Here is a 15437-nt window from a genome sequence, read left to right as displayed (position 1 = left end):
TCACTTCCTGTAATTAAAATATAAGTCTGTCTGAATTGACCTGTTTGATATTCTTTTCAGCAGGCCACAGTCTACATTACTTATTGCACAAGCATTTATTTTCTTCTCATTGTCTCTAATTGTATGAATGGTGAATTCTCTCAGACCAAATGTGTGAGCAGTCTACATATCATGTGCACCACCTTGTAGTACATATATCTAAAAATCTCCACTTTCTTCAATACCATCAGGGTTTTATGCTTATTCTTCCACCTGGCACCTCCATCATCACTAGTATTCCTTTTGGGTGCCATGGTTTATATTCAGAGACGAGATGAGGTGGTTTGATAAACATACAGTGCTCATTATTAAAGTATGCCAGCTCTCTCTCAAACAACAGCCACAAAATATGTTGTCCCTTGCACTTTAGGACATTCTTTAACCATCATGGAAGTGATTAACACACATTCTTCAGGGTGTCTACTTGCTATCACCCAGGATGTACTCAGTCCCCTGGGATAGCAATAGGCTTACTACAGACTACATGCAGCACCATATATATATTGACACTTCATTGGGGAATAATCTTTGTCACTATCACTAGTCAACTGGTAATCAATTGCTAGGAAATCTAAGTCCACATTACTGTCATTGCCATTACTTGCTTTTGTGCCAAGGTCATAGGAGAATATGAGCTTTCACTTATAGCGTGATGGAGGTGGATGCATACCATACGAACCAGCCCTAGACTTGGATGATTGTTGGTCATTAGGGTTTTTAGCATTATTTCTGGCCTCCAATGCATTATTTGCCTTCACTGAATGTTCGAAACTATAGAACCCATGCTCAGTTATGTATTATTTGTTATAAAAGCTGTTATTGGGGAATAATACCTAATATATTCACCTGAGAATGAGGCCTTAGCATCCACACAACATGGAGAACAAGGTGTACTAAATATGGTGCTCCCACAACCCCAATTTTTTGTATACACTGCTCACACTAACTGCACAGACCCTCTCTCTTATATGTAGGTTTACCAGGACTCTAGTGCTAAATTAGAAGCCACTAAATTTATGCATAGATTTGCATAAGTGATTCTGACATCATTGATGTAGATATACTTAAGTGACAGTGAAAGGGTTAATGTACAATACATCAGCTTGATGTATATAAGGGCAGTAGGTAAAAAGCAGACGCAAGTCACATAAAGAATATAGATTGTGATAATGTATTATCACAAATCATGAAATCATGAAAAATCTTTGTGACTGAGGCAAATTTTTTAAGACCTTAAACATATGGATGGGAAATTCTTTAAAAAGTTGTTCACAACATGTTCAGAATTGAAGTTTGCAGTGGTGACTTGGAGTCCCCACTTAAAAGAAATGAACTTGAGGACAAGCTAGAACAAAAAGTTCGAAGATAAATTTCAAAATGGCTCTCAGAGTCAAAAGATATTGGTTGTAAAATAAAGGGCTCTACTAAAAAAAAACTCGGTTGGAAAGAGAAGACACAACCAAATACATGTAAGATCATTAAAGATACAAAGGAAGAGATAAAGATAATTTCTTAAGTAACATCAGTAACAGGTAGAATAAGAGGCCACAGACAAAGTAGGCCCAAAACAATACTGCAGAAGAAAGTGGGGTAAAAGAGAAGATAGTTAATACTATTAGCATTGATAATTAAAAAATAATGTATATAATGTATTATATATTGAAGATGGGACAAAGAGCACAGCTTTGCTCCTGTAGCTACGTAGGTAATTATATGCACAGCACTATATAGGTAATTACTCATACACGGTATGCAAGTTTGGGTCGTCACTGCTTGGATGGGCAGCATTATGAGTGACAGGGCTGGTTGACCAGAGCATCAGCACCTTGGAATACCATAACACAAGTGTAACCCCTGCTGTGTAATGAAGGGTTTTAGTAGAGCCATTCTTGTGGTTTTTAATTTATGTATCTAAGTGATACATAAATTAAAAACCACAAGAAGCAAATCAGAAAAAGGAAATTTATGGATATTTAATGTATGGAATTATGGTCTCGTCAACATCTGAGTTTAGTTATTTTATAATTAAAAATAATTAAATATATTGAGGAAAATTGAAGACAGTTTGTCTTTGTATTTATTTATATTTTTAAAAATACAAATGTATTGGTTTTGGCTCATTTGTCAAATTCAAATGTTGATGTTACTCCTACTATTCTAGGTGCCTTATACTATATATAACTGTATAAGTTTGTTTATCTGAATTTACATTTTTGTGTTTGTATACTTGTGAGCATGTTGCTTGTATCTGTGTGATTGTATCTGTGTGCATGTGATTATGTGCGTGTGTGTGTGTGTATGTATGTACTGTATGTGTATACATGCATGTGTATGATTGCTTAAGTATTAATATACATGTATGTGCATGCAGGTGTACATGTGTTCTTGTCATTAAAATTTAATACTGTATTTAATTCCAATTTATTTAAATATTGTCTTTTCTTTCAAATTTATAGCTTTAGCCTATGTTCAACACAAACCTTAGGGCATTATGTGTATTATACTTATTATATTTAAGTTAAATATATAGCAGTGAAATTCCAGCAAGAAATATTCAGCAAAACATACCAATACACACACAATAAGTTGTTCCATACAGACATCTAATACTGACTAACTTCCATCTGCTCAACATACAACTCCCTTATACTTTAATTATGTTGTTTGTATCTGGGGACTAACAACATGTGTGTGTTTTCGTCCGTAGGGGTCCTTACCCAGCTCAAACGTAGCTTTACTGACCTCCGCCTGCATAGAGTGGAGGGTAAGGTCCATAGATCGGAGAGTAGATCGGGTAAGGCATTGTCCCAATGGTATTTGCTGTGTCCCCTAATTTTTATACATTTTTTCATAATTCCACTTATAATAATGTCTTGTTTTGATATCCGTACTTGAATTTTTTGATAGTAATACATACTGCCTATTGCAAATTTTGAGTCTTTTATATACAGTATCTCAAAAGACAACATTTTGATGCAGTATCCATGACTTGTAAAGTTTAATAGTGTTTTCTTTTGTCTAAAATGAATCTTCAAAACTAAATTTTTAGCCCCCCTGTAAAAAAATTTTGTGACCTAAGAAATTTCATTCAATCTTACATTTAATATCATAGAATTGTTTTGAAAAAGTTCCATATATTTTCCAGTAATGATGTATTGCTTATAATTTTTTAAATGTTACACACTTACACTGTGTTTTTTAGTGTTATTTAGTAGTAGTTGTCCCACTTTCCTTCCCATCATTACTACTACTACCACTATGACAACCAGTCAGCAACAACAATAACACCACAATTTGTATGTGTGCATTTTTTGCTGGAAAATTTTAGTGTTTTGATAGCATTTTATGTGTGTGTGAGAGTGTAGGCATGCGTGCATGCATGTCTGCGTGCACATGTTTGCGTGTGTGTGCATGTGTGTGTGCATATGTGCGTGTTTGTGTGTGTGCGTGTATGTGTGCATGTGTGTGCATGTGTGTGTGTGTGCACGTGTGCGTGTGTGTGCACGTGTGCGTGTGTGTGTGTGCATATGTGCGTGTGTGTTCTGTACTGTTGTCATTAGAAGCTATCATTCTCTAAAGCACTATGTGTTGACAATACTGCTTAGTTGTGTCTGCAATGATGTTTAGTGTTTGAGAACTGTTATATTTGTTCTGTACTCATCTGCTGTATTGCTGTATTGAAATTTTCAGGTATATTACTTACTTGCTCTAGATATGAATGCATGCAATCTTATTAAGCTCTTTAGTGCTGCAAAATGTTTGCTCATCATTGGTGTCTTATCTGTCCAGTACAAGAAGTGCATGTTCACATGAACTAGAGTATTGCTGTACTGGGATATGTAATCAAGTTTGTATTTACAACCAAAAAAGTCTAAATGTTATGGCCATAAATACCACTTAAATGCATCTTATAAAGGAAATTAAACGTATATGATTTGTTATAGTATATTACTCACTGCTCCCTCTAGAATATGGTTATTATTTTGTTGGTAATTACAATGTGCAAAATAGTTTGCTTTCATAGTAATTTACTTTCTGTCATAAAAATTCCACCTTGAATTTATTTTACCCCAGAATAAAAGCATGACTTTTCAGAAGAGCTGGGCAAAAATAGGCTGCATATTTATTACAACTCAGAGACTTAATAATGTAATTCATATACTGTAATTAAAACCCACTGATTTTTCTCAGTGTGAAATCATGTGGAAGTGTTTTTTGGAAATGGAAATATTAATTAATTATTTTTAGTTAAATTTTGTGCCATACTGGTACCATATTTCAAAACTAAGATAAACTGTTTCTTAAAAGATGCATTTAATTGATTACCATTTCAATTTCTGTAGTCTTGCTGTTAAATAAGTTATAAATTTACCTGTATAATCAAATATTTCACTGAAAAATATGCAAAAAGATAGAATCTGTGTGTCTGTTATGTTTATAAAATGCATTAATTATGAAATAATAATGAGCTTTTGTTAAATATTTTGCATCACATCTACATTAATTGTATTCTTACTAGGTTTATTCTCATGTACTAGATAAGTAGTTTAGCAAGATTCCCACTGATGGGATATTACAGTTTTTAATTTATTTTCATTTTGTACAAATTTTTGAGCATCTTCTTTCTCCTAATATAATAACAGTGCATACAGTTATTAGCAGAAAAATATTTCATTACATGTGTGTTTTGGATGGGTTAATAGGCTGGTTATTGTATGATTAAGAAGTTAGAAGTACTCACTAAAGTTGGAGACAACCCTTTGTTTTAACTCTGATTCTCAGAGGCCTGCTTGTGAAAATATAGGTTAAGCATTTGTATTATTTTTTACAGCAGTGTATGACTAATGGAGAAAATAAAGCTGCACACATTTATAAAAACATTAAAAATACTGTACTTTACATCTTAGGACTGTTGATTTACAGTACGTATTTTAGTAATTTATATAGGTTGTTGAATTTTCTGGCTTACTGTAATAAGAAAAATATTCTGATTAAATTCATATTAGATTCAGTGGTTGTTTGGTTTAGTTCATAGGAGATTTTATAGAAACTCATTTATTCATAATCTTCAGAGTTGTCTTAATTTTTATGAGGGAAAAGCTAAATGGTGTATGCTATTGTGTGACAGATCCATTTGCTTTTTTGTTGACTGCACATTAACTTATACCTGTTTTTTAAGTCTTTTTCTATTATAGTTTAAATATTTTGGCATGATGTTTGCTGCTTTAAGTTTGTAGGTAACATTGATGCATTATTTAGTATCTTAGGTATCATGCAGCATTAAATGTTGCACTTTAAACATCACAAGTATAAAGGTTAATCATTTAATATTAGCCTTGTCGTAGAATATATTGTAAGTAACCAGAACCATAACCATCAGCCAACACTACCACCAACACTGCCTTCACCTTTCACTTGTTTATGTTAGAAACTTAATATTCCTTTCTGGCTCATCAAGATATTCTTCCACAGTTCTATACAGTATTTAACTTAGTTATAAATAAATTTTTTAAATATCTTATTAAAGTGTAGTATGACATTAACAAAAACAACAGCAAAATGTTATGAACCTTATTCCTTTATGCTGTTAAACAAAGATCTATGCAAGTATCTGTTTCTATGTTCTGGTTAAATTTTTTTAATCCTTTCTCCCTAGAATTTAAAGTAACCATTAATCTGTAATCTGTAGATTTTAAAATTTTTTATGGAATAAAGAATTATATAAAATATCACAGAAAAATCAAAATCAGTGCATGATGCATGGTGCTACCAAAAATTGATGCATGATATATTAAATAAAAATATGCATCATGAAACTGCTGTCTCAAAACGGTGGAAGAGCTTTAAATCTTCTTCGTCTCAACACCTGTACCTGAGAGATGATTTGATTTAACTTGTTGCATAAGTGGTGTATGTACTTGCTAACCAATAGTAAACTTAAAAATATCTAACATTGCATGCACACTTATCCTCTCACTGAACATGACTAGCCAACAAAAGGTGTGCTAATACTTAGTACAAAAGTGTATAACACTAACATCAAGTATTGTATTCAAAAGTACAACAAAAGCTGTCTCCTTAAGTAGGAAATACCAAATTAAGTGACTCAGTTGAATTTGGATTATACATGGGTCTCTTTGATACAGTAAATCCACATATTATGTTTGTCTTATTGTCAAAGTCCTCAGAACTTAAAGAAAATGCCAAACAGAATGTGATAGGCTGCTGCCTTTTTAGAAATTTGCTTATGGATACCTTTGAATTCACTGTATTTTTTAAATTACATTAATTTCCTTAAAAAAAAAAAATATTACTATATTTGTTAATGTAGTATATAATTTCAGTTTCATTTTTAATCAATACAGTTAAACACAAGTTCGGAGCATTTACAAATCAATAATTAAATTTTTAGATTATTATAGGAGAATGTTATTGAAATGGATCCCATTTGGACCTATCAACTCACTTTTTCAAGGCCAGTTCTTTGTTTGCTTCTCAAGTATCCAAGTTGATAATAGCCCCCTTGTAGTATTCCATTAAATCACAACTGTGTCAAAAATTCCAGTGCACCCTTTTTGCATAGGGTTTGAAACTCCCTTATCACAAACTGTACGAAGCCATTCCCCCGACCCGCTCTCTTGCTCCCTCACCCCCCTACGCCCACAATGAGGTCTTATGTCCCTCAGGAGCCCTCTCAAGTATGACCTCGGCGTTGGGTGTTGGAGGACGAGAATCAAGGTCAGCGTCCAGATGTTCCTCTCCGGGGCCCCACGGAAAAGAGGATGCCCCACTCCTCACAAATGCCGCCCCTAGTAAGTCCTAAACTCCTCCCCCAATGCAAACTCCTCAGGGCTAGCTCTCACCATACAAATGCTACCCCTAGTAAGTCCTAAACTCCTTCCCTAATGCAAACTCCTGAGGGCTAGCTTTCACCATACAAATGCTACCCCTGGTAAGTCCTAAGCTCCTTCCCCAACACTAAATCCTCAGGGCTGGCTTTCACCATGCAGATACTACCCCTGTTGAGTCCTAAATCCATTTCTCAATGTTAACTCTCTCCTACTGCTAGTTTTCTAAGTGATAGTCTACCTCTTCCATTGTAGTGGCTCCTTTCCATCTACTAGCTTCCATCCCACTGCTACTACTTTTTCACTGCTTTCTCTCTGCCTATTACATGCTCATCTCCACTCATAATTTCTGTGACTCTGTCACACTGATGCTAGTTCCTTCCTAGTGCTATGAACTCTGCTAGTGCCTTCTCAGTATTTAGTTATTTTTCTAGTTCCTACTCATTGCTACTAGATATTCTAATGACAATTACTTACCAGTGCTAGCTCCTTCCTGGTGCTAGTACCTTCCCAGTGATAGCTCCTTCCTGGTGCTAGTATCTTTTCAGCATTAACTCCTTCCTGGTGCTAGTACCTTTTTAGCATTAGCTCCTTCCTGGTACTAGTACCTTCCCAGTGTTAACTCCTTCCTGGTGATAGTACCTTCCCAGCATTAGCTCCTTCTGGTTGCTAGATCTTCTGTGCTAGGTAGTTCCTTCCCAGTGCTTGGTCTTTGTCCTATTAGTGTTAGTACTTTTTCATTGCTAGAACCTTCCCAGTCCTACTTCACTTCCAGTGCTAGTACCTTCTCAGTGCTAGTTCCATCCCAGTGTTAGTTCAATTCCTGTGCTACTACTTTCCCATTGCTAGAACCCTTCTTGTGCTAGTACCCTCTGTGTGCTAATACCTTCCCTGTGTTAGGCACTTTTCAGTGCTGATACCTTCATGGTGCTGGTTCTTTCCTTGTGCTAGTACCTTGCTTGTGTTAATACCTTCCCTGTGCTAGTATCTTCCCTGTGGTAGTACTTTCCCAATGCTAGCTCTCTCTGTGTTATTCCTTCCCAGTGCTAGTCTTTCCATTGCTGGTTCCTTCCCAGTGCTAGTAATTTCCATGTGGTACTTTTTTCTCATTGCTAGCTCCTTCCCAAATGCTAGTTCCTTTCCATTGTTATTATCTTTCTATTGTTAGTTCCTGTCCTGTGCTAGGATCATCTCTGTGATAGTAATTAACCTGTGCTAGTACTTAACCTGTTGGTATCTTCCAGTGCTAGCAATTAGCCTGTGCTAGTATCTTCCCAGTGTTAAAAAATTTCTAGTTCTAGTAATTAATTATATTGGTATCTACCCTGAGCTAGTATATTCCCTGTTCAAGTTCGTAACCTGGGCTAGTACCTAGGTACCAGGTAAACCTGTGCCAGTATCTTAACTATGCTAGTAGATTCCCAATGCTAGTTCCTTTCCAGTGCTAGTACCTTCCCATTGCTAGTCCATTATCAGTGCTGGTACCTTCCAATTGCTAGTATGTTTCCAGTGCTAGTTCCTCCCTGTGTTACTACCTTCCAATTGCTAGTACTTTTCCAGTACTAGTAATTAACCTCTACTAGCTACTACCTTGTATATTCCTAGTGTTAGTGCCTTTCCACTTCTAGTATCTTCCCATTGCTAGTTCTTTTTTGTGCTAGTGACTTCCCATTTTTAGGTCCTTTTCATTACTAGTGCTCAGTACTAACACCTTTCCAGTGTTAGATCCTTTCTAGTTCTAGTACCTTCCCAGTGGTAGTACCCTCACAGTACTAGTACCTTCCCAGTGCTAATGCCTTCTCAGTGTTAGCACCTTCCCTGTGCTAGTTAATAACTTTCCAGTGCTAGTACCTTCCCAGTGCTAGTACCTTCCCTATGCTAGTACCTTCTCAGTTTTAATACCTACTCATTACTAGTATCTCCCCAATACTATTACCTTCTAAGTGGTAGTACATTTTGCAGAGCAAATACCTTCCCTGTGCTAGTACCATCCCCATTCTAATATCTTCATTAAGCTAGTACCTTCCCTATGCTATTACATTCCCTATGTTATTACCTCCCCTGTGCTGGTACCTTCCCTGTGCTAGTGCCTTCCCTATGCTAATACCTTCACTATGCTAGTACCCTCCCTGTGCTAGTACCTTTCCTGTGCCAATACCTGCCCTGTGCTAGTACCTTCTCTGTTCTAGCACTTTTATTATGGTATTACCTTCCCTGTGCCAATACTTTCCCTGTGCTGTTACCTTCTCTGTGTTAGTACCTTCCTTGTGCTGTTACCTTCCCTGTGCTAGTACATTCCCTATGCTATTACCTTCCCTTTGCTTGTACCTTCTCTTTGCTTGTACCTTCTCTTTGCTTGTACCTTCCCTGTGCTGTTGCCTTCCCTGTGGTAGTACCTTCCCTGTGCTAGTACCTTCTCTGTGCTGTTACCTTCCTGGAGCTGTAACCTTCCCTGTGCTAGTGTTTTCCCTATGCTGTTACCTTCCCTGTGCTGGTACCTTCCCTGTGCTAGTAACTTCCCCATGCTGTTACCTTTCCTGTGCTAGTACCTTCCCTGTGCCAATACCTTCCCTGTGCCAATACCTTTCCTATGCTAGTACCTTTCCTGTGATAGTATCTTCTGAATATACACATCTTCACATTTTTGTATCTTCCCTGGCCTAGTACCTTCCCAGTGCTAGTTCCTTCTCAGTCTAATATCTTTACACTGCTAGTTTCTTCCCTATACTAGTACCTTCCTTGTGCTAATACCTTCTCTATGCTAGCACCTTTCCAGTGCTAGTACCATCCCAGTGCTAGTGTTTTACCTGTGCTAGTACATAACTGTGCTAGTACCTTCCTTGTTCTAGTATCTTTCCTGTGCTGTTACTTTTCATGTACTAGTACCTTCCCAGTATTAGTGCCTTGACAGTACTATCTATGAACAAGTACCTTCCTAGTGCTATCTTCTTAGTCCTAGTTACTTCCCATTGACAGCTCCAAGACAGTGACAGCTCCATCGCAGTGACAGCTCCACCACAGTGACACCTCCATGGTGACAGCTCCATCACAGTGACAGCTTCAAGACAGTGACAGCTACACCACAGTGACAGCTCAACAACAGTGACAGCTTCATCACAGTGACAGCTCCACCACAGTGACATCACCACAGTGACAGTTCCACCACAGGGACATCTCCACCACAGTGATAGCTCCACCACAGTGACAGTTCCACCAGAGTGACAGCTCCACCACAGTGACAGCTCCACCAGAGTGACAGCACCACCACAGTGACAGCTCCACTGCAGTGACAATGCCACCATAGTGACAGCTCCACCACAGTGACAGCTCCATATCATTGACAGCTCCATAACATTGACAGCTTCACCACAATAACAGCTCCAAGACAGTGACAGCTCAACCACAGTGACAGCTCCACAACAATGACAGCTTCACCACAGTGACAGCTCCACTACAATGACAGCTCCAAAACAGTAACAACACCACAGTGACAGCTCCACTACAGTGACAGCTTCACCACAGTGACAGTTTCACCACAGTGACAGCTCCACTACAATGACAGCTCCACCATAGTGACAGCCCACCACAGTAACAGCTCCAAGACAGTGACAGCTGCACCACAGTAACAGCTCAAAACAGTGACAGCTCTACCACAGTAACAGCTCCAGGACAGTGACAACTTCACCACAGTGACAGCTCCACTACAATGACAGCTCCGAAGCAGTAACTCCACCACAGTGACAGCTCCACCACAGCAACACCACCACAGTAAACAGCTCCAAGACAGTGACTGCTCTACCACAGTGACAGCTCCATAACAGTGACAGCGTCACCAGAGTGACAGCTCCATCACAGTGACAACACCACAGTGACAATACCACCACAGTGACACTACCACCACAGTGACAGAGTCACCAGAGTGACACCACCACCACAGTGACAGCTCCACCACTGTGACAGCTCCACAACAGTGACAGCTCCACCACAGTGACTGCTCTACCACAGTGACAGCTCTACCACACTGACAGTACCACCACACTGACAGCTCCACCACACTGACAACACCACCAAAGTGACAGCTCCAACACAGTGACAGCTCCACCACAGTGAGCTCCACCATACTGACAGAACCACCACAGTGACTGCTCCAACACAGTGACAGCTCTACCACAGTGACAGCATTAACATATTGACAGCTCCACCACAGTGACATATCCACTGCAGTGACAGCTCTACCACAGTAACAGCTCCACCACAGTGACAGCACCACCACAGTGACAGCTCCAGCACAGTGACAACACCACCACAGTGACAGCACCACCACAGTGACTACACCACCACAGTGACAGCTCCACCACAGTGACAGTACCACCACAGTGACAGTTCCACAGTGACAGCTCTGCCACAGCAACAGTTCCACCACAGTGACAGCACCACCACAGTGATAGCTCCACCACAGTGACAGCTCCATCATAGTGACAGCTCCACCACATTGACAGCACTACCACAGTGACGGCTCCACCACAGTGACAGCTCCACCACAGTGACAGCACCACTACACTGAAAGCTCCACCACAGTAACATCTCCACCACTGTAACAGCTCTGCCACAGTGACAGCTTCACCATAGGGACAGCATACAGTGACAGCACGATCATGGTGACAGCACAACCACAGTGACAGCTCCACCACAGTGACAACTCCACCACAGTGACAGCACCACCACAGGGACAGCACAACCATGGTGACAGCACCACCACAGAGACAGCATCACCTCAGTGACAGCTCCACCACTGTGACAGCTCCACGAAAGTGACAGCACCATCAGAATTACAGCTCCACCACATTGACAGCTCCACTACAATGACAGCTCCATCACAATGATAGCTCCACCACAATGCTAGTTCCACTGCAATGACAGGCTCACCACAATGACAGCTCCACCACAGTGACAGCTCCACCACAATGCTAGCTCCACCACAATGACAGCTCCACCACAATGACAGCTCCACCACATTGCTAGCTCCAAGACAATGCTAGTTCCACCATACTGACAGCTCCACTACAGTGCTAGCTCCACCACAATAACAGCTCCACCACACTGACAGCTCCACCACACTGACAGCTCCACCACACTGACAGCTCCACCACACTGACAGCTCCACCACAATGACAGCTTCCCTTGTAGTGTAAAGTTTGATTGCTCATGTACATTGTTTACTCACGTTTTGTACAAACAAATGCATTCATTTTTCTCCAAAGCATTAACAAATAATAAAGTTTCAAATTCCTTGTGCATTATTTACATTCTGTAATTCCCTGGCTCCCAATCATAATTAATTTTATTCATAATATGTGCATAGCACAGTCATCAGTAAAGTGACCTTCATAATATATACCTTCGATAGTAAGAAAGCACCTCTCCCAGTAGCTTCTCAGTTGATGCATCTTTCCTGATATTACTATATCCCCAGGTATACTTCTAGTACTACCCACCTTGTAAGTTAGTCAACATTTTACGTTCCCCAGTGGTAACATTTAATTTCGGCTAACGCAATTCCCTCCATTCCCTTTTTCTTTAAGTTATAGCATGTTCTCTCTTATATTGGCTATTTTACTACTACCATTCCTGTTTCTCTTACTCTGTATATCTCCACCTTCATCAAACCCCATTTCTTTATCAACATGTCCTACATTCCTTCATTTTTAACCCTTGTACCCATCCTGCCTGTGATAGAGCATTCTTGCTCTTCATAGTATGGCATGAAGGAATTTTCTTGATGCATTAGCCAAATATTACTATTGAACAAGTCACGATATAATTGTTTCAAAAAATATTAAATACTCCTAATGGTAATGGCATTGCTCCTCTATAAACTTATAAAGTTCTGAAAATTGAGATGTTTCCTTAAATTTATACCATAAATAAGGCAGACATCCACTTCCATTGCACCTGTTTAAAATAATCATCTTCATAACCACTTCAGAGTTTATAAATTCTTGTGGTACAAATGCAGCGGTTATATCAATGATCCTATCTCACCTTAGAAAAATATAGACATGTATCATGTTTAAAAACAGTACAGTAAGTTCACTTATTCAAATACTCTTTGTTCAGTGACATTCGAGAGTATATACTCAGCTTCCTAAATTATCAAGAAATAATGCTATTGATTAACCATTAATACTGGGATTACTGCTGAGAAAAATGTTTTTATGAAAATTTACAAAGATTGGTCACTGCTACATTGATTTTTCTTGTAATATCCAGCACCATCAACATTGGTATGATTTTAAACCATAAAACATTTTTCATAAACCTCAACTCTTACCTGTTACAGACATTCTCATCTTTTATGACAGTCATTCATGTATCTGATAACTCTGTGATTTTATTTTTCTTACTGTATTATATATATATATATATATATATATATATATATATATATATATATATATATATATATATATATATATATATATATATATATATATATATATATATATATATATATATATGTATATATATATGTATATATATATATATATATATATATATATATATATATATTTTTTTTTTTTTTTTTTTTTTTTGCTTAATATGAGTTTTGTGCTTCTTTATAATAATTTTCTTTTAATTTATTTCTTTAATGAAAATAATATTTATTATAGGTCATCCCAATAACAAGTTTCGTAAGCTATCTTATGGCTTAAAAATTAGAGCAGATACTTTGTAATTTTGAAAATAGATCCATAGCTAGTATATTCTTCTTAGTACAATATTTTTTTTTTTTTTTGAGACATGATGTGGAGCACCTGTAAGCCAGTATTGCGCCCTTTAATTACCCCTTTTTACCTGAATGACCTCGTCTGGCCTGGTAGTTGCAGGTAGTGCCAGTCCCGAGCGACGACTCCATGCCCGTCACTCCAGTCTGACCTTACCCGTCGAGAGTCAGCCTAGTACTGGCCACACCCAGGCCCGGGAGGTCACAGAGGTCAACTTGCGCCTCGATGCCCTCACCAGGTAGTGGCTACTCATTGTGGAGGCTTTTCTGCATTTGTTATAGATTTTTCTTAGTGATTCCTTTTAATTGAGTCAAATTTAAGATTTGATATTTCCTTTTAATTTGCTTGCTTTCTTTGTGGGTAATGCACTTCCTTTAGTAATATTGCTAGCTTCCTACAACCTCATTTCATGCCCTTTTGACCTAGAATTCATATTTTTTTCACCAGCACAAAACATATTTTACATTTTAATCCTGCAGTAAAAAGTGAAAATTAGTAATATCTGTGCAGAGGCATTATCATTGAAAGATCAAGTATTACTTTACTGTACTAAATTAATGACAATAATATAATACAAATGTATGTATGTATATATATATATATATATATATATATATATATATATATATATATATATATATATATATATATATATACAGTGGACCCCCGCATAGCGACTTTAATCCGTGCAAGAGGGCTGGCTGTTATGCGAAATGTTCGCTATGTGAATGAATTTTCCCCATAAGAAATAATGGAAATCAAATTAATCCGTGCAAGACACCCAAAAGTTTGAAAAAAAAAATTTTACCACATGAAATATACATTTTCCTACACACAAAGAGAAGGATACATGCACAATAGTAGAGTAGTACATGCACAATATATATTGTGCATGTACTACTCTACTAAATGAAGAATAAATGACACTTACCTTTATTGAAGATGCAGCAATGACTGATGAGACACTGTGTCCTGGGAGTGCCTTTTCCTCCTGAGTACTGTAGGTCCTGTTTGGTATTTTCTTCCAGAACAGGCCTTATCACACTGTGTATGTCACTACGATTCTTAAATCTCTCAAACCAACCTTTGCTGGCTCTAAATTCACCAATATGAGCACTAGTTCCAGGCATTTTCCCTGTTCACCTGGGTGTTAGTCGACTGGTGTGGGTTGCATCCTGGGAGACAAGATTAAGGACCCCAATGGAAATAAGTTAGACAGTCTTCGATGACACTGACTTTTTTGGGCTATCCTGGGTGGCAAATCCTCTGGGGTTAATTGTTTCTTGGTATTCTCAATAAGCCACACCAACAACGGTGCTACAGCAGCAGCAGCAGCAGCTGACGATGTTACAGCAGCAGCAGACGATGCTACAGCAGCAGCAGCAGCAGACGATGCTACAGCAGCAACAGACGATGCTACAGCAGCAGCAGACGATGCTACAGCAGCAGCAGCAGCAGACAATGCTACAGCAGCAGCAGCAGCTGACGGTGGTACAGCAGCAACAGACGATGCTACAGCAGCAACAGACGATGCTACAGCAGCAGCAGACGATGCTACAGCAGCAGCAGATGATGCTACAGCAGCAGCAGACGGTACTACAGCAGCAGGAGCAGCTGACGGTGGTACAGCAGCAGCAGCTGACAGTGCAGCAGCAGCTGACGGTGATACAGCAGCAGCAGCAGCTGTACCACCAATAGTAGCGATGGTTGATTGGGGTTTATTATACAACCTGGCCAGCTCGGAGACACGCACTCCACTTTCATA

The 15437-nt window shown here is 38.6% G+C and overlaps 1 protein-coding gene across 18 annotated transcripts in view; it reads left to right on the top strand.

Annotated features, from left to right (window-relative positions):
* sei (seizure) overlaps positions 1–14186 on the top strand; it is a 668222-nt gene extending 654036 nt beyond the window's left edge. For 5 of the 18 annotated variants that reach the window (XM_070084823.1, XM_070084825.1, XM_053786167.2 and 2 more), the window contains 3 exons: positions 2747–2833; positions 6726–6851; positions 13769–14184. In XM_070084823.1, the coding sequence (XP_069940924.1) occupies positions 2747–2833; positions 6726–6851; positions 13769–13914 (359 nt within the window). In that variant the 3' untranslated portion in view covers positions 13915–14184. Of the gene's footprint in view, positions 1–2746; positions 2834–6725; positions 6852–13768 lie in introns of those variants that run through there. The other 13 variants (XM_053786177.2, XM_053786160.2, XM_070084829.1 and 10 more) reach the window with 11 other exon arrangements.
* The last annotated feature ends 1251 nt before the right edge of the window (positions 14187–15437 follow it).

The sequence above is a fragment of the Cherax quadricarinatus genome, chromosome 14, assembly GCF_038502225.1.
Source record: "Cherax quadricarinatus isolate ZL_2023a chromosome 14, ASM3850222v1, whole genome shotgun sequence".
In the NCBI taxonomy this organism is placed as follows: domain Eukaryota; kingdom Metazoa; phylum Arthropoda; class Malacostraca; order Decapoda; family Parastacidae; genus Cherax; species Cherax quadricarinatus.
The sequence above is the reverse complement of the archived record's forward strand: the minus strand, read 5'-3'. Positions and strand labels throughout refer to the sequence as shown.